The sequence below is a fragment of the Suncus etruscus genome, chromosome 8 (genome assembly GCF_024139225.1).
Source record: "Suncus etruscus isolate mSunEtr1 chromosome 8, mSunEtr1.pri.cur, whole genome shotgun sequence".
NCBI classification, from domain to species: domain Eukaryota; kingdom Metazoa; phylum Chordata; class Mammalia; order Eulipotyphla; family Soricidae; genus Suncus; species Suncus etruscus.
Genome location: NC_064855.1, coordinates 27,138,460 through 27,160,701, shown reverse-complemented (window position 1 = coordinate 27,160,701; position 22,242 = coordinate 27,138,460). Strand labels below are relative to the sequence as shown.

The window sequence follows — 22,242 nt, the reverse complement described above, 5'->3', positions numbered from 1 at the left end:
CCTAAAGAGGCAGTGAGGATTTTGAGTAACAAAACCTGTAGAATATACACGTTTAGAAGTTCGGAACCTTTAGGTAGTAATGTTTTTCCTTCTCCTGCAGTGAATTCCTTGAAACATAATTCAAAAATTATTTTTTTCTAAAGATATTTATCAAGTACATGACATTTTATAGTACAAATGGTGTGATAAATGACCATGTACTTTTCACTGAGAACTTGCTATCAAATAAATCAAAGGAGCAAGCAATAGTGACTTAGATATGAGATGACTGTACTAGCCATACAACTGTGAATGTGTCTAACAAAAATAGACTCATCAAATACCAGAAATTCATTATAACATACTTTATCGTGGGGCTGGAGTGATAGCACAGTGGGTAGGGACTTTGCCTTGCATGTGGTCAACCTGAGTTTGATCCCCAGCATCTCATATGGTCCCTAGAACCTGCCAGAAGTTATTTCTGAGCACAGAGTTAGGAGTAATCCCTGAGTGCTGCTGGATGTGGCCCCAAAACAAACAAAAAATAACATACTATGTTATTTAGAAAGCACTCTGTTACTACTGTAAATTTATGGGAAAAATAATTTAAAATTAAGTGTTAAGCCTATATTTACTATATTATATTGTATTATATATCATATATTATAATATAATTTCAAATGTTTTCCCTTTTGATAAATCTCTCTCCTCTCTCTCTCTCTCTCTCTCTCTCTCTCTCTCTCTCTCTCTCTCTCTCTCTCTCTCTCTCTCTCTCTCTCTCTCTCTCTCTCTCTCTCTCTCTCTCTCTCTCTCTTTGGTTTTTGGGCCACACCCGGCAGTACTCAGGGGTTACTCCTGGCTATCTGCTCAGAAATTGCTCCTGGCAGGCACGGGGGACCATATGGGACACCAGGATTCAAACCAACCACCTTAGGTCCTGGATCGGCTGCTTGCAAGGCAAACACCACTGTGCTATCTCTCCGGGCCCTTGATAAATCTCTTAAAACAAAACTACTTTCTTCAGCTTTAGAACATTTGTTTTGGTTTGTTTGTTTTTTTTTTGGGGGGGGAGCTCAGGGGTTACTCCTGGCTCTGCACTCAGAAATCGCTCCTGGCTTGGGGGACCATATAGGATGCTGGGGATCAAACCAAGGTCTGTCCTAGGTCAGCCATGTGCAAGGCAAACACCCTACCATTACGCCACCACTCTGGCCCCAGCTTTAGAACTTTCAGTGCTTTTCTAACTTTCTACTTTTTTGAGAGTATGTCAAGATGTCTTGGGTATTTTATCAGAAATCTAGAATTTGTAAATTGGCTGGTTAAATTAATTTCTTCCTCTGATAAGATAGAACTCTATAAACTGTTTAATTATCTTGTCTGAAATTTGTCAGCAAGTTACTGGTAAGAATAGGATTAAGACTAGATCTCTGTATTCATAGTCAAGTACATTTTCATTGCTGGCTAGTAATAGACATGATTTGTAGACACCTTCATCAGATTGTTTTATTACTGGAAAGCTGTAAAGAGAACAAATGATCATTGACTCAGTTATGCATTTATAAATATTGAAGTAGAATTGGTAAATTTATGCTTGCTGAATATTTTTCCATATATGAAAACCCATATTTAGATATAGGAAGTTAGTGCCTAAACCTGAAAGAAATTGAAGTACTTGTTTTTTTATTTTGAAGAAGAAAATTGAAGAATTATAAGTGGAAAAATTGGATTTTTTGGTATTTACAGCTAGTTACACAGAAGAGAGGAGAGATAAACTGTCAGTTTTATAATCCGGTTGAATTTAAAGAACTAAATAAAGATCATTGTAGGGAATATATATGTATATATATACATACATATATACATACATACATACATATAATATATAGTGGTACATATGCTTCACATGTGTGAAATCCTGGGTTTAGTTTCCAGCAAATTAGATATATACATACTACATGCAAATTAGCAATTAGTCATTACATATAGTATACTGGCAAATTAATTAGATTTTGCTTAATATACTGATTCTTCTGGCATAACTTTAGAGGAGAAAACCCTCAGGATCAGATACTGGTTTCTATTTTGAGCTTCAGTCATTCAGAGGATGACAGCAGTACAAATGAGATTGGCCGGTGTGTAAAAAGCTCTCATGTGGGAAGCAACTCAGTAGTAGTTGTACAATACTGCTGTGGTATTACTCAAGTTTCTAGATATTCTTCCACTTATTGGTTGGATATATGATTTAGTATTTCACTTTTGTTTTTATGAAAAACTGCAGTGGGTAGAATCAGGAAAAGAACAGATGTAACACAGGATAGATCAGGTGGTTGAAAGAAATTGAAAGTGGAATCCCTGGTAGTATTGCTCTTAAATGTCTATTCTACTCAATAAAAACATCTTTACTCATCATTGAAGGGTGTGTTTTTTTTTTTTTGACCACCTCTGAAATTACTCATCATCAAAATTACTTATGTGTATTTTCATTGGATCTCAGGTATCTTTTAATATCATTAATCATCATTAATGTTTATACTATGGGGCCAGAGTGATAGGACAGACTCAGGTTTGATCCCTGGCATCCCATTTAGTCCCCTGAGCCTGCTAGGAGTGATTTCTGAGCACAGAGCCAGGAGTTAATGCCTGAGTGCCACTGAATGTGTCCCAAAAACTGAAAAGGATAAAAAAAAAAAAAAAAAAAAAAAAAAACATTTTTACACTAAAGCTCTTTTATAGTTTATGAGAAATGAAAAATTTCTGTTCTATACGTCAGTTATATGATTTCCTTAAGCCTCCCAAACTGTGTTCACCCTAGACATGCTTTCATTTTACTTATCAGTAGAGAAAGTAAAAGATGGTAAAACAAATGGTCATACCTAAGAGAAAAAGTAATATGGCTATATGTCTATCCCATTCTAACACATGGAAAAGTTCCATTTCAGCTGAAAAAATATTGTATAAAGGGCCATGAGAGATAGTATGGCAGAGAAAGTCCTCACCTTGCATGTGGTCAACTCAGATACAATCCCTGGTACAGTTTATGGTTCCTCCGGACTACCTGGAGTGATCTCTGAGCAACTACCCAGGAGTAAACCCTGCCTGGTGTGGCCCAAAACCAAAAATGAAACGTGTGACCAGGTTTTAGAGAAAAGTGTAGATTCAATAGAACAATATATTTGTGGCTTGGCTAAGGACAGATGAGTATCTGTTGAGCCTCCCAAGCAGTACTTATAAGCCCTAGTGGCTCTTCCTGTGGTGTTTAGCCTAGAAGTTTAGTCCTTGGGCCTGGACTTGCCTTGGGGCTGCTTCAGGACTAAATGGGTGCTGAGGACAGGACTCATGCAGCACCTTCCCATGCAGAACCTTTGAAGTGCAGAGCTTTCCTATGTAGTGCCTTAAGTGTGCAGTTTTTCCGTGCAGGACCTTCCTGTGAACAGCATGTTCTTGTAAAGCCACTCTCTAGCCACACCACTTAGATATGGTGTAAATGTCTTATGTGTAAGTAGCTAGAAAACAAAAATGTGCTTGGAAATGATTGGAATAAAAGTTCTCTCTAAAAGAAAATAAGATTGGATCAATTACACAGGATCGAACTGTATCTGTAGTCTGTTTACTTTTTACCCTAAAAAAAAATTGGAAATAGGCATACTTAAGGCTCGTGTGGCCCTTGCACACACATTACACTTGCTTATCTCGTTTCTTTGCTTGGTTTTTTCTATTCTGGAGAAGCCTGTGTTCTCTCTCAAAAACATGTATTTTTTTTTCTCTTCTCTCCCCTCACGTCTTTCTAAGTGTCATTCAATATGAACTGTCTTGCTTCATTTAAAAAAAGAAAAGTAGAAAGTAAACCCAAAGAATCTATGCAACTAAATGGTTAGATGATGGAGTGTGGATGGATATTCATTGATTGTAAGCCTTTCTGTATAATCACAGTGCTTAGTAACTTATAAATTAAATATCCGTCACATCCGAGCAGCCATTTCCCACACCTTATTTCTCTTTTTGTCATGCTTTTAGTTTGTCTTGTCTAAATCCAATCACAAGGCCTCCAGGACCAGTTCAATGGCAAAAACAAACAAACAAACAAACAACAACAAAAAACACCACATTTGCTTTCCAAGTGTGAGGCCCTGAGTTTTACCTCCAAGGCTGTTTGAAGTCCTGAGGTCCTATGCTAAACAGCTCTGATGGCCTCAGCTGCCACACAGCAAGGGCTGTGTCACATTTATACTCTGCAGCCAGGCCTGTGCAGAGCATTGTTACTTGTGTGAGAGCCCACATTAGTACTGAGGCCACAGAGATGCTATGAGACCTCTACCATGCTGTACAGCCAGATCCCTCACCCCCAGTGAATCTCAGGCTGGCGAGATCATATGAAATGTCGGAGATCAAACCCAGGCTGACTGCTTGTAAGACAAATACCCCTCCCATTGTATCACTCTCTCCCAGAACTGGCCCTTTAAGACTCACTTTAGTCAAGAGTCAAGTAGGCTGGAATCCAGTATCCTTCCAGTAGTAATCACTTTACAGCTTAAGCACGATGAAATAGACTTTCTCTCAAACATTGTTTCATTTTCAAAAACATCATTTTTTTGGGGGGTTTTTGGTTTTTTGGGCCACACCCGGTGACGCCCAAGGGTTACTCCTGGCTATGCGCTCAGAAGTTGCTCCTGGCTTGGGGAACCATATGGGATACTGGAGGATCGAACCGCGGTCCGTCCTAGGCTAGCGCTGGCAAGGCAGGCACCTTACTTACCTCTAGCGCCACCGTGCCAGCCCCCCAAAACATCATTTTTAAATATTATCTTGAAGAACAGAATTTTTAAAACATTCATCAATCCAAAAGTCTTTTCTCTGTACTTTTTAATATGAATAAATATATTGTTATGCTATTAATAAATGCAAGTTGACAACTTCAAGTTAGAGCTCAAGTACATTCGTATTTATACAAAATATGTCAGAGCTTGCTTAGAACTTGGAGAGTCTTCCATACACCACAAAAGCACCAAGGAAAGAGTAAATGCTCATGCAAGGAGTCTATAGTTAATCCCATGACAGTATACTTCAGGGGTGGAGAAACCCTGTATCTCCTAGGCCAAGGGAATTCCCTCTATAATATCTCCAATAGTTACTGTACCTATGCAGGGGGAGAAAGAAAAAAAAGAAAAAAAACGCAAAATAATCATTTTTCCACATATATATTTATTGATCGATTTTTTTTGACGTCCTTATTTTGGTGTAGATATTGAAGTTGATGTCTCCATTTTTATTTTATTTTATTTTATTTTATCTTATCTTTTTGCACTCCGGCATGATTCGATTTCAGAACCGAGACGATTGTGTCATGCTTGTTTTTATTGCTGTAGTGCTCACTGGATATTTAATTTGACATTTCTTTTTGTATTGTAATGATGTTTCAGTTACCTTTTTCATGTTCTCTCTCAAACTTAGGTTGATAGCCACTAGAAGGACTTCGCCCATTTTCAGCGTATTTTAATTTATTTTAATTTTTTTTCTTCTTATTCTTTACCCCATTCTATTGCTTTTCTTTCCCTCAAACAAAACCACATAACTCAATTTATCTAGCTCAGCCTCTCAAATAGAGGGAGAAACAAGGGCACCAGGACCAAACAGATATATATATGATCACTGATAGTAAGCTAGACAGAGGGGACCACCTACTCTAGCAGCCCGAGGGGTGATGATGGGGGATATAGGTTGCAGAAAGGGAACAGGGAAGGTGGGAGGACAAATTCGGTGGTGGGTATTCCCCCGATTCAATGTTAATATGTACCTAAAAAACTACTGTGAAAGATATGTAAGCCACTGTGATCAAAATAAAAAATTAAAAAAAAAGTGCCTTAAATATCTCACAGTCCATTTGAGTACATTTCTCCTGGCCTCTGATCAGTTTCCACCGAATGGTAATCAAATCTGCATTAAAAGTTTTGGCAGAAGACAGGATGTTATGTAAAACTGAAAATCGATTGGACATGCTAAATAATATACTCATGCCATATTAATCCTCAGGTTTAATTAGAACATTTTCTTCAGTTGTAATGTTCCCTCTCATAATAGCTTCTTGACTTTCTAAACTTATTGTAGGTCTTAGAACTTGGTATATAAAATCATACAAAAACCTAATGCAGAGGCCATTATCTAGTGCCCATCCTCTTTCCATTTTGAGAGATTTAGTCAGGATTTCCTTAAACCAGTCCAGAAGAGTTCTTAAAAGCAAGTCAAAAATTACTGGTTTAAGGTATTAAGAGAAAGGAAAACTTCACTAAAATATTGGTGTAACTAGAAACAACCAGTATCGTACTCTCCATGTCAAGGTTCATTGTCGGTTACTGAATTATGTGTGTTTTAGTGTATCATAAAGATTTAACTTGAAGATAATTAGGATGTGTCATACTACTAAAGCTTTTGAACTACTGGTAAGACTGGTCTGCTTGGATATCTGATACACAATCTGCCATGTCCAAGAAATATAAAAGAGCTTGGTGGCACCTGGTACCTTATAACTCAGAATAAGACATTTGAATGTAAAGAGGCATGATATTGCTTTTGGCTAAGAATCATTTTTTTCCTTTTCTTTTCTTTTTTAAATTAAGTGCTTTATTTAAACACTGTGGTTACAAACTTATTCATGATTGAGTTTCAGTTACACAGTATACATCACCTTTTACCAGAGCACATTTTCTACCACAAGTCCCCAATTCCCCCCTGCCTATCTCTGGGACAGACATTTTACTTCTCTGTCTCTCGCTGTCTCTGTCTCTGTCTCTGTCTCTTTCTGTCTCTCTGTTTCTCTCTCTGTCTCTGTCTCTGTCTTTCTCTCTCTCTCTCTCTCTCTCTCTCTCTCTCTCTCTCTCTGTTTTTGGTTCTTTTTTGTGGTCAAAGTGAATTACAAATATTTCACAGTAATATTAAGGCACATAGTGACAATGAATGAGAGCCAGGCTCCAGCCTCTGCATCTCTTCTCACCTGCACTGTTTACTGTCTTCCTGTTCTTCACATGTCTTCAGCTCATCTTCCCTCACCACAGAGTGGATTCTTTTTTTTTTTTTTTTTGGGGGGGGGGCAGTGTTACACCTGGCAGCCCTCAGGGGTTACTCCTGGCTCTAAGCTCAGAAATTGCTTCTGGCAGGCTCAGGGGACCATATGGGATGCCGGGATTCGAACCAACGACCTTCTGGGTGCAAGGCAAATGCCCTACCTCCATGCTATCTCTCCAGCTCCATGGATTCTTGCCTCTCATGTCACTGTCACCTCATTTCCTCACTAAGGTTACCATGTTGTCTGAATTCAAGCAACATCGTGTTGCAGCTAAGAATTTAGAACTTGAATTTCCTGATTTTGAATGCTGTTCCTCTGCCTTAGGCTTTGATAAAAGCAGTTGGTGCTTGAGTTTCTTCATCTAAAAATGACCAGAGTAATTGTATTCTCCCTTTCAGTTTCTATGAGAAATGAATGACTAAGAAATACTTGTGCAGTTCTTGGCACTTCCTACGTGCAGCAATATTATTAGCTAATTGTCCATTGTATTTCACTGTGAGCTCAGTGATAGCAAAGAACTTTTCTTATCTCCTCCCCCATGTACACACATGGTAATGCCTGAATATAGAACAGTTCCTAAGATACAGGACATGATTAGGACTTCATAGATCTGTTTTTGAATGACTAATGTGAACATTTGAGACATTTTAGAAATCTAAGACTAAATAATAAAAATCCTTTCTCATATAAATTATATGCAGTTGTCAAATTCAAAAGATATTTTCATCAAATTTGGCATCAAAATATGAAGGGACAGGAGATCATGCTTTACTTTTAGAAGCCTTTGGTTTTTGATCCCCAGTACTGCTTGGTCCCTTTAGAAGCAATCTTTGAGCACTGAACTGGGAGTAGCCCCTGAGCATTGTCAGGAATGGCTCCTAAACCTCACAATATAGGGGCCGGGCGGTGGCGCTAAAGGTAAGGTGCCTGCCTTGCCTGCGCTAGCCTTGGACGGACCGTGGTTCGATCCCCCGGTGTCCCATATGGTCCCCCAAGCCAGGAGCAACTTCTGAGCACATAGCCAGGAGTAACCCCTGAGCGTTACCGGGTGTGGCCCAAAAACCAAAAAAACCAAAAAAAAAAAAAAAAAAAAAAACCTCACAATATAAACATCTACTATTAACATAGGATTTGGAAGCTCTGACAGTTATCAAAATCTGACTTAATTGAAAAAGGATAAAATCACCATAATATACAATTACATGTTTCTGAAATCCAAAAAAATTAAAATCCTCCTAAAATTGTTAGTTTAGAAAATGATCAGATTTGAACTATGTATAGATAATTTTCCAGCTATCCTAACCAGGCCATAATTGAATAAAAGTACTTTTTTCTAATTCTATTTTCAAAAGCAGCCATATTGTAAAAGAACTAGCAGTCTATATGTAGAAATATATCCAAAATAAAACTAGATTTAAAAACACTCTAATAAAACCTGAAAGTTAGTTTTACTGGACAATATAAAAATAAAGTCTAGAAATAAATCATAATAGTCATATTTTCAAGTAGAAATAATGGGAAAAGTTTAAAATTTAAAATATATTTTATAAGTATAAAATTCCAAATATATATGGCATTATAAGTTTATCAAAATACCGTAACCCAAACTCATTTGTATTTTATAAAGAAATTTTGTCTGAAAGTGAACAAAAATGATTTGATGGCCACACTGTAATAAATACCTAGCTAGTGGGATAATTAAACTCATATCACTGCAGTAACTTCAATACATAATACATTAAAAAAAATATATGACATGCCTTTGAAGTTTTCCAAGTATGATATAGGTGTATCATTGACTGATAAGAGAGAATGTCTTTTTAGTTTACCATGAGGAATCTCAGATACATGATACAAGAGAAGTAGTTTACCCAAAGTTTTCCCATGTGTCGAGGATCAACATTATCATACCTATTAACACTTATGACTATAAGTAAATTTTAAATAATTTATGAGTCAAACTAAATATTCCATTTAATCTGCATATAGCCCGAGGCAACCTTTTTGTCCCAGATTATCCAGGACTTCCCCTGATAATGATTATTCAAGGCTTTCTAGTAGTAAAAGTCTCCAGTTATGGACAAAACTTTGGTCCTTTATATGTAAGAAAAATGCTACTAAGAAAGATGATAGTACATGGAGAGATAAAATAAGGGGAAAGGTGCTTGCCTGCATGCAGCTAACACCCATAAAACCCTGGAGGAAGGAAGAAAGGAAGGAAGGATGGGAGGAGAGAGGAAAGTAGTAAGGGAAAGAGGGAAAGAAGGAGGAAATCATTTAATTAAGCTCCATGTATGTCCATACACATAATTCCTATAAAAGTATTACAAGTTCAGGAGAATTGAGGTCCACTGAACCTGCAGTGAGAGTCAGCCAGACTCCCAGTAATCAGCTGCAAACTGAATAGGGAGCTTGAGGTCATAAAATTTAGTCTTCTGTACTACAACTCATCTCCAAGCTTATGACAATCACATATTATCCCTGGGAGCAGATTTCCCTCTAGACTGCATTTCTTTCCAGACTCTGCTCAGAATATGCTTGTTATCAATTCTGTTACTGTTGTCCTTCTAATGTAGCAACCAGTGAAATTCTTTTACGGAATTTGCTTTCTCTTTCCTAGATCTATCCATGTTTATAGTGATATATTTTGTATACCGACTTCTACCAAGCACTAAATTTAGTCTACCATGGGTATTAATATAAGGTCTTGTTTTTATATATATATATTTATTTTAGTATCTGCATGTTTTTTATGCTTATATTATAAAGTTTGACAAGTGAGTTCTGTAATGGAATTGGTCTTTTGCATACTGAGAAAAAGGGACTTGTTTCTTTATTACAAATTACAGATTTACAAATTAGCATATTACAAAATGCTATTAAAAATGTCTAACCAGGGCCCGGAGAGATAGCACAGCGGTGTTTGCCTTGCAAGCAGCCAATCCAGGACCAAAGGTGGTTGGTTCGAATCCCGGTGTCCCATATGGTCCCCCGTGCCTGCCAGGAGCGATTTCTGAGCAGACAGCCAGGAGTAACCCCTGAGCACTGCCGGGTGTGGCCCAAAAACCAAAAAAAAAAAAAAAAAAAAAATGTCTAACCACCAAGAAAAGACATCTTAGAAATGGGCTAGAAACGTAAACACATGTACAGCATTTTAAATATTCCTTAGGAGGAAGGTCTTTGAAGCAGTGTATTAAAGTAAACCTCACGTCCCAGGCATGATTCTGCAGCATCCTGAGGTCTGCATTGGGAATGCAGAAGCTGGCTTACCAGGTCACACGTGGCAACACAGGACAGGCCGCGGTTCAAACCCCGGCATCTCATATGGTCCCCTGAGCCTACCAGGAACGATTTCTGAGCACAGAGCCAGGAGTAACTCCTGAGTGCTGTCGGGTGTGACCCAAAAACAAACAAACAAACAAAAAAGTCAGATTTTAATACTTAACACTTGTTCACAGTCTCATTAAATAAAATCACATGCTGATGCTGATGAGCAGAAAGTGCCAAATTAATGTTGTTATTTCTAAAGCAAGCATTTTCCTAAACTGCTGCTGAAAACTTCCCACTTCGAATGGGGCGAATGCTCAGAGCTGTTCATGTCGCAGTTAGTCTGTCCATTTGTTCACTACTATCACAATTAAGGTCTTCTCCTTCCTCTTCCCTAGTGTCGAAAAAGCACGGCAAGCTCATCACTTTCCTACGCACATTCATGAAGTCTCGGCCAACAAAACAGAAATTGAAGCAGCGGGGAATCTTGAAAGAGAGGGTGTTTGGTTGTGACCTGGGGGAACATCTCCTGAATTCTGGGTTTGAAGGTAAGAATAAAACGTAGAAACTCAAACTTTCATTTCTAACCTTTCTATCTTATTTTTTTTTTGTGCACGTTTATGAAGATGACTATTGGCAAATACTGTTTCTGGTCAGTTCCAGAATACGGATTATAACTAGTTATATTTGTACATGGTAGATGTACGTTTAGAGAGACTAAAGCTGTTTTGAAGTCTAAATTCAAATGGAATTTAATATATAGTCTATCAAGTATTCTAAAATAGGAATTGAAATAGTTGGGCCGGGCGGTGGCGTTGGAGGTAAGGTGCCTGCCTTGCCTGCACTAGCCTAGGACGGACCGCGGTTCGATCCCCCCGTGTCCCATATGGTCCCCCAAGAAGCCAGGAGCAACTTCTGAGCGCATAGCCAGGAGTAACCCCTGAGCGGCACAGGGTGTGGCCCAAAAACAAACAAAAAAAAAAGAAATAGTTGTATATGGTTATGTGGAGAGATGAACTAGATATAGATAAATATGGGTCTATAATGTTTATAATCATTCTCTATCATTATTGTTTCAGTTTGGACTTTAAAAATAGTATTCAAACTTTAGATAAAGCAGATTTTGCTTTGATTTTTCTAAAAAGGAAGTTCAAAATAATGTACTGCTGAGTCTCTGAATTGCATTCCTGTGAATAATCAACTTTATAAAGATGAGCCTATTACACTTTTTTAATTTTTGCAAACCTCCCAATCAAGTAAAAAATCCACTTTATTTATTTTAGTGTATTTTTTGCTTTTTAATGTGTGTCTGTACATGCATATGCATGTGTGATTGATCCCTGTGATCATCTTAAGGATAATCTTGTAGTTCGAGTTACCATAAATCACGATGCTTGTACTTGAAATGATTCAAGTGTAGAACTGAATCTTCTATAGTACTGTTTCTAACCTTTTTCCCACTATGGGCTCTCTCTGACCTTATCTGCTTCTTGTACTCCCATCACAAACCCTGACCTTTTAGTTAGTCCCCTAGTCTTGTGTAGTCCCTCCACCCCCTATTTACATGATTTTTACTTCTGGATCCTTTAGAATATGCTGGTGAGCCACTGTGGCCATTTATCACTTGATAAATACTGATCTGGGACCATAATTATGGCTCAGCAGACAAAGATTTGTTCTGCCACTTTGGAGCCTTGTGTTTGATCCCTAACACCCTCCTAACCTCCCTGCAAAAAATTAGTGAGTGAGAAAAAAAACACAAATCTATAGAACTATGTTTTTTTAAAAAATATACCTACATAGTATTTCTTAATTAAGTGATCAGACTCATTTGTCTTTTGTGGAGAGTTAACTTAATAATAAAGTCAAGTGTTTTCTGTTACCATAGTTCCTTTCTTTCTTCTTTTTGTGTTTTGTGTGTGTGTGTGTGTGTGTGTGTGTGTGTGTGTGTGTGTTTCTTTCTTTTGTATCTTTTTATTTGATTTTGGTTGGTTGGCCAGTGTGTGTGTGTGTGTGTGTGTGTGTGTGTGTGTGTGTGTGTGTGTGTGTGTTTCTTTTGTATCTTTTTATTTGATTTTGGGTGGTTGGCCGCTAATACTAGGGAGTGTTTTCTAGTTCATTCTGCCTTACTCATTAGATTTCAGATGTCAATTCAAGTTGTAGCTTTTATTTCAAAATCTTAGATATGTGTGTCTATTAGGAGTGAGAATAAGAGGTTCCCCATGCTGTTTCTTTCTGGAAAAATAACCTCAGTGTTTAATAACTAAAGTATTCACACATTGGGGCCGGCGTGGTGGCGCTAGAGGTAAGTAAGGTGTCTGCCTTGCCAGTGCTAGCCTACGACAGACCATGGTTCCATCCCCTGGTGTCCCATATGATCCCCCAAGCCAGGAGCGACTTCTGAGCGCATAGCCAGGAGTAACCCCTGAGCATCAGTCACCTGGTGTGGCTCAAAAACCAAAAAAAAAAAAAAAAAGTTTTCACACATTCCCAAGCTGTGATAAAAAATCTGTTTAATTGAAGAGTGATTTTTTTTTCAGGTGCCATTGATGTTTTTTTTCTTATGACTTGCTTTATTTGCTTTACTACTTGAGGCCTGATTTTTTTTTAAATATTAATTCCTTATTTAAGCACTATGATTACAAACAGGATTGCTATTGGAGTTTCATTCGTAAACAGAACACCCCCCTTCACCAGTGCAACATTCCCACCACCTATGCCCCTCCTCACACCTTTCCATCCCCTACCTCTATTCGAGACAGGCATTTTACTACAGTTACTTTTTTTTAAGTTTAGTAAGCTGTTGGTTTTTTCTTTTTTAAAGGATAAGTGTTAAAAAAGAAACAATGGTAATGGTGTGAGAGTGGCAGTCACCGTTGTTTGCTTAGGCCCAGCAAAATATGGGGAAAACAGGGGAAATAAAAATAAAGAAGAAGCTTTGGCCTAAATACAAGGAAACCTCCCCCCTGAAGTTTTCCAGCATAAAACCGACTTTGGACTCCAGGCATACCAGGCTGCCCAACCTTGAGTCATTCTCCATGGTCCCAGTGAAACATTTTCACACATTCAGCTGTTGTTGTCAGGTTCCTGTAGTTAAAGATTCTGGTTTCTGTGCATTTCCTTCATCGAAGTCAAGCTGACATGGGGTGTCCTGTAGTTTCACCTCATCATTAGATGCAGAGAGACCTGCCCTGCAAGCAGGTTGTTGCTGTTTCTAAGTCGTCTGGGTGTTAAGAGAACACTCTTTGGAGTAAGTCAATGCCAGAACAGTGGTAGGGTCTTCCCTGGTAGAGGTTTGCTTCCTGGTAATGTTATAGACAATTGTGGTTGTTTCCATAGATGGTATCCATGGTTCAGAGGTGTGTGGACTATGCCCATTCTTCTGAGGCCTGAGCCAAGTCATTATGAGGCCAGATTTTCTTAAAGTCAGGTGTTGTTGTGCTTGGTTTTAGGGTTTTTCTGCCTTTTATTTTTGTTTTTTTGAAATAATTTGTTATTTAAGGAACCAGGACTTAGAAAGTCATTGATAGTTGAATTTAGGCATATATTATTTCAACATCAATTTAACACCAGTATTATCTCCCATCACTAGTGTTCCCATACTCCACCTTCCACCTTGTCTTCCACTCCACCTTCTACCACGTTGTGGCAAATTAGTCTGGTTCAATCCCTGTGGGGAACAGTTTGGAAAGACCTCAGTAAACTAGAATTATGTTGCCATGTGACTCAGCAGTTCCACTTTTGGGTATCTACCCCCAAGACTTAAAAACGTTCATTCAAAATATGTACTTCATTATATTTTGCTACACTTAGTACAGTAGCTAAGATATGGAATTTTGCAACATGAGAATTTTTTTAAACCAGATAACTATTTAGAAAACTCAGTGGAATTGTATTAATTTTTTTTTTTTTGAATTTGTTTGTTTTCTTTTTTGTTTTGGTACCACAGCTGCAGTGTTTGGGCTTACTCCTGGCTCTGTGCTCAGGGATCATACCTAACAATGCTCTGAGGACTGTATGGGATGCCAGGGATCAAATTTGAGTCAAACACATGCCCAGCTAAGTCCTTTCCCACTGTACTATGTCTCCAGCCATTTTGATATTTATTATTTTAAATCAGAATTCTTTAAAACCTCAAAGCAAAGAAACTGGTTTGAACTGGTTTTTCTGTTTGAGGTTATCTGACCCATCATCAAGAGGTGTTTCTTTAAAAGAATATATAGATAAATAGATATATAGAGATTTTATCATCAGCATACTGTAGGAAAACCAGGTTTCACTAATACCTGAAGTGAATCTTTGTTTGCTTTTAGGCCAGACCTACCAGTGCTCATGTCTTATTACTGATTCTACTTAGGAATCACTCCTGGCTACTTGGGGACCATATGGAATGCCAAGGGTTCGAACCTGTGTTTGAGATGTGTGAGGCAAGAGCCCTCCCCTCTCACAGTACTGTCACTTTACCCTTAAAGTGAATCTCTCAAGTAATCCTAATTTCCCAACTACAAGTTACACTGAGTGTCCCCATGGCCCCAGCCATCCCACTGGCCAGGACCTTCTCACCTGTATCACAGACTCATGTGGTACTTACGCCATAAGGGCCTCACCCTAATGGATGGTTGAATGGTCCAGGGAGGGAGGTAGTGAATGAAAGAGGCAACAAGAACAGATGAACAACCATGAAGAAAAATCCTTGCTTGACTAATTCTTTTTTTTTTTTTTTTGTGACTAATTCTTAATCTGACATTCATAGCCATAGTTATCTTTTAGCCATGGTAAAATAAATGTGCACCTGAATATATTATTTGAAGAATATGGTATTAATTATTAAAATCATACCACCTCTGCAGCCCCACTCTTCACCCTCACCTGTCATCACTGAGTCCCACAATGCACCTGAAGGATGGACGGGTGAAGTTTTGGACTTTTTGGTTTGTTTGTTTGGGTGCCACATCCAGCAGTGCTCAGGGCTTACTCCTAGCTCTGAGCTCAGGGATCACTCCTAGCTGGGCTCAGGGGACCATATATGAGATCAACTCCAGCTTGGCCATGTACAAGGCTGTGTGCAAGGCTTTCCTTTCTCTACTATTGCTCCAACCTCAATCAGAGTTTGTGTGTCCCCTGAACTGTATGTATGCAGCATTAGTGTCACTGTCTATCCTAACCATTTAATTGGGTATGAGAAAATTGTTTTTTTCCCAAGTGGAGTTAAGTGGGGTTCTTGGTGCTTGCTTGCCACTGCAGTCAAGTAGTCTGTGTGGCAACGTGAGAGCTATTGCCGCTGATGGAGATGACCGTGCAGATACATATTTTTGACTGTTTCATTTGAAAGTTTACATTTTTATGCTTTGTGTTGGTGTGTACTTTTGTACAGTTGGTGGCTAGTTTTTGTCTAAAATCTTTATTGGAATATTACTTAAATGTTTTGATTTTATGATAGTGAAGCTTGTATTCAGTGTTTTGCCAATTAATATTATATGCTTGTAATAAAAGCAAAAGAAAAAAATCATACCACTTCAATGACCCATTGAGGAGGTTTTTGATGGTATATTTTGATCAGGTCATTAATTAACCTGCACTTGGCTGGTTTGTTAAATGGTTGAGGAGTGGAATAAACGTAGTCAAGTAGTGTGACTTTTTGTTTTGTTTTGTTTTTGGGTCACACCTGGCAGCACTCAGGGGTTACTTCTGGCTCTGTGCTCAGAAATTGCTCCTGGCAGGCTCAGGAGACCATATGGGATGCCAGGAATCGAACCTGGGTCTGGCCCAGTTCGGCCTTATGCAAGGCAAACACCCTACCTGCTGTGCTATCTCTCCAGCCCCTAATGTGACATTTTTCAACTAGAATTTTTTCCAATGATATATTGAGTTATTATATTGCTGACTTATAAGTCAGTTAAAAATGAAATCAGATTTCTCTCTTTATCTGATAAAACTTTTTTAAAGTTTCTATTCTTGTTCAGATGGAGCACTTATATTTTTCCATTTTGTTATTCATTTTATTAAAGGTCATGTGTCTCTTAAAGTTACAAGTAATAGCAATGCGAGGTTATGTAATTAGATTTTATTTTTTGGGTTTTTTGGGCCACATGCAGTGATGTTCAGGGGTTACTCCTGTCTATGTGCTCAGAAATTGCTCCTGGTTTGGGGGACCATATGGGACAATAGGGATCAAACCCAGGTTCGTCCTGGGTCAGCTGCGTGCAAGGCAAATGCCTTACCACTGTGTTACAGCTCCGACCCCCCCCCCTTATTTATTGACTCGATTTATGTGATTGTTTTAATGATCTTTCGGTCTTTTTTTTTGGGGGGGGGCCCACACCCGGAGGTGCTCAGGGGTTACTCCTGGCTGTCTGCTCAGAAATAGCTCCTGGCAGGCACAGGGGACCATATGGGACACCAGGATTCGAACCAACCACCTTTGGTCCTGGATCGGCTGCTTGCAAGGCAAATGCTGCTGTGCTGTGCTATTTCTCCTCGGTCTTTTTTTTTTTTTTTTTAAGAAACATGAGTCATAAAGAAATAATTCACATTGGACACTAGAGAAAAGCATGATGGATAAAGGTCCTTGCCTTGCACATAGCTGACCCATGTTCAATCCCCTGTACCAGGAGTAATCCCTGAGCACAGAGCAAGGAATAAGCTCTGAGCACCACCATCAGTGGTGTGCTCCAAAAGCCAGAAGAAAAAAGGCTCATGTTTACCATGAAGTTTTAATGCCAGTATTTATCAGGGAACCACCTCTGATTTCCTGAAAATATTTTCGAAAGTTTCTTGCTTGATAGCATATGTGAACCTATATATTGTTATATAAAGATAGCAAATAAAAACCTAGCATCACATGGAGATTAGTGCCAAGATCTTTACAGACTTTTTTAAATCTTAATAAATTTATTTATTTAAAGAAAATGTATCACATAGTTGACATAACTGACATAATACATTTGTTTCAGGATGACAGAAAGCGAAGTTATTAAAAATAGAAAGAGGGGCCGGAAAGATAGCACAGCGGCAATTGCCTTGCAAGCAACTGACTCAGGACCTAAGGTGGTTGGTTCAAATCCCGGTGTCCCATATGGTCCCCTGTGCCTGCCAGGAGCTATTTCTGAGCAGATAGCCAGGAGTAACCCCTGAGCACCACCGGGTGTGGCCCAAAAACAAAAAACAAAAACAAAAAAGACAGAAATTAGAAAATCTAAAAAAGATAATTGGAAAAAGAAGAGGAGAATTCATAAGCAGTTATATTTGTGATAAAAACACAGACTTTTTAAGATAGTTTTTAAGACTGTTGCTTTTTAAATACAGCCGCTTATTTTGATGACTTTTTTAATACTGCACATGAAGTATACATGCATTATAGAATTAAAATTGTATGTACAGAGGCTCTTGTTTCCAAAGCCAGCCTGGGGACTTAGCATACTGATTTGGAATGTACATAGTGAGAAGCATTTTGTTTTTGTTTTTGTTTTTGTTTTTTGGGCCACACCATTTGATGCTCAGGGGTTACTCCTGGATAAGCACTCAGAAATTGCCCCTGGCTTGGGGGGACCATATGGGACGCCGGGGGATCGAACCACGGTCCTGATCCTTGGCTAGCACTTGCAAGGCAGACACCTTACCTCTTACGGCCACCTCGCCGGCCCCAGTGAGAAGCATTTTTTAAAAAAAAGTTTAGGGCCCAGAGAGATAGCACAGCGGCGTTTGCCTTGCAAGCAGCCGATCCAGGACCTAAGGTGGTTGGTTTGAATCCCGATGTCCCATATGGTCCCCCGTGGCTGCCAGGAGCTATTTCTGAGCAGACAGCCAGGAGTAACCCCTGAGCATCACTGGGTGTGGCCCAAAAAAACACACAAAAAAAGTTTAAATTCTGGGTTTTTTTATGTTATTACTCCAGTAATCTTTTAAGTAGATTTTCTTTGAAGTGATAGAAATTCCCCTCTCCAAGGTTTAAGATTCTACTCCTAGCTATTAGAAATAATATCTAAGATTATGGGGGCCCGGAGAGATAGCACAGCAGGGTTTGCCTTGCAAGCAGCCGATCCAGGACCAAAGGTGGTTGGTTCGAATCCTGGTGTCCCATATGGTCCCCCGTGCCTGCCAGGATCTATTTCTGAGCAGACAGCCAGGAGTAATCCCTGAGCACTGCCGGGTGTGGCCCAAAAGCCAAAAGCCAAAAAAAAAAAAAAAAATCTAAGATTATAAGAAGACCTTATAGACATATGTGTTTGTATATATATGCATATATAATTTTTGGTTTGGAGGCCACATTTATGCTTAGAGCTCAGTACTTCTGAATGCCAGGGGTTAAGACAAGCACTTCCCTTAACCTTTGTGCTCTGACCTTCTACTTGAGAGAGCAGAAAATACATATTTTTCTCAAAAAGAAAATATATAATTTACATATTATTTCTGTAGAAAATAAATATTAATAATAATTTTATTATCTAATATTTGTTATTAATGTTAATATTTGTCTTCTAATATCAAACAGTCCACAAAACATACTGAAGATATTCACCTGCATTTCATCTCCACCACACAAATGTGTTCTTTTTCCTGTTACTAACATTCTTGAGAGTATTATCTCTGAAAGCAGTTGAAAATGATTGCAGTTTCATAGGAAAACTAAGATTCCAACATAGAGCTTTCTTTGTCAGGCTCACATAGAATGAGTCAGTGGATTCATTTACTGCTTGAACATTTTGTCTAGACAGTGCTGCTGGACTTCAAAGAGTGAAGCATGATTTTGCCCGTTAGAAGCTGAAATAAGAAGTAATAATCATTGTGTAAACAAAGAAGTAATAATAATTCAAAGTCTGTAGACTGTGGGCACCTGAATGCAGAATAGCTACCTGTATGGGGAGACTCAGAGATGACTTGCTTAAGAGTAAGTGTTTGTTTAGGCCAGAAGAACAATGCCAGGCTTCCGGTAAGAAGGTGGTGGTAGAGAGAGAGTTCAGGTAAAGGAAACTGCTGTAAGGAAGTTGTAGGACTGGTTTGTAGAGCCAAAGATGAGACTTCACATATCCAATTGTGAAGGCCCTTATATTCCAGGTAGGATGTAGCCATCGTTGAAAATTGATTTTCAAACTTACTGCTTTACTAAATTCCTCCCCAGCTGGCAAGTTTTTTCTTTTCCTTTCTACTTTCTAATAAACTATTCTATTTCCAAAAAAGAAAGTCGATTCCTTCCTTAGACTACTTGAGTTAGAATCTAATTTTAGCTATTTATTCCCTGCTTTTCCTTGGGTAAAACTTAATCTTGATGAGACCATTTCCTTTCCATAAGAGAGGATAAGGACGGAACTTCCCCTAAAGAATTTGTATTAGAATTAAATGACAGTATCCATTGTAAAGCACTTAATCTGACACATAATGTGTTGAGTAATATAGCTTCTCTTTGGTTCAAAGATAAGGAGTTAAAATTTTAGACAGAAATTATAGGATCTAATAGAATTTAAAAGACACTTCAATAAAAATCTATTTCAATAATGAAGGAATGATGCAGACTTCAAATGAAAAACATTGGACACAATAATTTTATTATCTTCTCTAATGCTTCTGAATGTTCCATTTCTTGTGTAGTGGATGTTTTTGCAGACCAAATAATGTTCTTCAAAGCAGTTTTCTTAAGGGATTTGAACTGATGAGATCAAATATGCATATGAGTCTGTAAAATAGTCGAGTTCAGCTATTTTAAAAGTTTTAATAGTTATAAAAAAGATTGATCATTTGCTTGAAACAAAAACTGAATGCTTGAAACAGCATTGAATGAGGCCATCAGAGCTCATACCATTGTTTCCTTTCTGTTTATTCTTAGAGTGAACTGAGAGTTACTAATTTTTAGGGATAACTGATAATATTAGGTCAGATTGTTAATAATTTTAATATAAAATATAGGCAGGAATTTAAAAGATCCCACCTACTTAAAATTTCTTTGATTTTTTTAATTTAGTTGGTGTTTTGCACACTTACTGAATATAATTTAATTAGCATTAACAGAAAAAGAGGCTTAAAAAGGTATAAAATGGCAAAAATTTCAGGCAGGTATTAGGTTGGAATGGACTTTGTAAGTCCATTTGTAATGCACAAAATTCAGTGAACTGCTGTATTTTTTTTTAATTTTGGTAGTGTTTGAACTTTAACATGATCTAACATGATCTAAATAAATAAGTCTATACAGTAGATCTTAGACTCTCCCAATCACGTATGAATTCATTCACTTCACTGAATGTAAGAAAGAGAGCTTGTCTTGGTTTTTTGTTTGTTTGTTTTTTTGTTTTATGAACCAGATTTATAGTTTAGAAGTAAAATTAAGTAAACACATCCTTACCATTTTGTTATCATTTTTCTGTCTAGCCATTTTTATGCTGGAATTTACAGTACTGTTAAACACACTTTTCACGCCAATGGCATTCTAGCACCATACCCTCCATCAGAGAACCTGCTTCCCTCCACCAGTCTCACAAGGGCTGCTCACAACCATAGTCCATTCTGTAGACAAAATCTTCAGTTGCCCTCCCCACTTTTATAGATTTGTTTCTGCCCCTTTTAACGTCAAGTTACAATTTTTATTTTGATAATAAAAATTTAAATTGTCTTTGTGTGTATGCGTGTGTGTGATTTGATTTCTCTGAATGCTCTTCATTTAATTTTTGTCTTTAAAATTTCTCCTAGTACCCCAGGTGCTTCAAAGCTGTACGGCATTCATTGAGAGGTATGGCATTGTGGATGGAATATATCGGCTCTCCGGTGTTGCCTCCAATATCCAGAGACTACGGTAAGAGCTTTGTGATATTTCTTCTCACCCCTGTTGTAATTAAAATGAAATGATTTCAGAAGTAAGTCACAGGGATTGTCATAATCTTTGCTAAGATAGGTTAGATAAAATAAGAATAATTTCCAGGGGCCGGAGCAGTGGTACAAGCGGTAGGGCGTTTGCCTTGCACATGCTAACCTAGGACAGACTGTGGTTCGATCCCCCAGCATCCCATATGGTCACCCAAGCCAGGAGCGATTTCTGAGCACATAGCCAGGAGTGACCCTTGAGCGTTACCGGGTGTGGCCTGAAAAGCAAAAAAAAAAAAAAAACCAACAACAACAACAACAAAAAAACAAATAATTATCATGAACCAGGGCAATAGTACAGTGGGTAGGGCACATCCCTTGCATATGACTGTACTGGGTTTGATCCCCAATACCCAGTACAGTCCCCGGAGACCTCCAGGAATGATTGCTTAGAGCAGAGCCAGTAGTAAACCCTAAGCACCACTGGGATGGCCCCAAAATAAACAAAATAAAAAGAATGATTTTATGTTGTTCTAGGTATATCCTTTCCTAAACAAGATATCTGTTTGCAGTATCTGAAAACCAATACTCCTTAACACATTCAGTACCTGACTTTTTTACAATATTTGAAGATGTTAGCAAGTTGAATATGAACCCATAAAAATGAGATGAAAATCCACATTCAAATAGGATTGGTTTTTAATTACTATTTAAAATAGGTAGAAATGGGGATTTTTCCCTTCTTTTCCTATATGTATGCTTGTAGTGCATGTTCAAGTCTGCGTGTTACATAATCCACATTCCCTCAATTATCTCCTCAAATAAAAAATAGCAATGCTCTTTATACCAGCTATAGAAATTTTATTTTTTGCTTAATCTTTTAGATTCTGGTCTGTCCTTAACATATAATTATCCTTTTGTTTTTGTTTTTCATTGTGATACATGGTAATTGTCCTTATTCTATCAAGATCTTAGTATTTTAATTGACCGCAGTATACATCTCTATTTTCAGGAGCACGTGTTTAGAAAATTCTAAAATTGATTATTGTACTGAAAACTGTTTCAGATTCAGAAAGCCTCTTATTCAGTTCATCCATAAATACTAGTTGTCTAGATTGATAAGTGGCTCGATGCCTTTAATTATTAATTAA

The 22,242-nt window shown here is 38.0% G+C and overlaps 1 protein-coding gene across 1 annotated transcript in view; it reads left to right on the top strand.

Annotated features, from left to right (window-relative positions):
• The window catches only part of ARHGAP32 (Rho GTPase activating protein 32), a 254,003-nt gene that overhangs the window by 209,464 nt on the left and 22,297 nt on the right, over positions 1–22,242 (top strand). The window contains exons 12-13 of the mRNA XM_049778210.1: positions 10,702–10,851; positions 20,981–21,083. Coding sequence (XP_049634167.1) covers positions 10,702–10,851; positions 20,981–21,083 — 253 coding nt within the window. The remainder of the gene's footprint in view (positions 1–10,701; positions 10,852–20,980; positions 21,084–22,242) is intronic.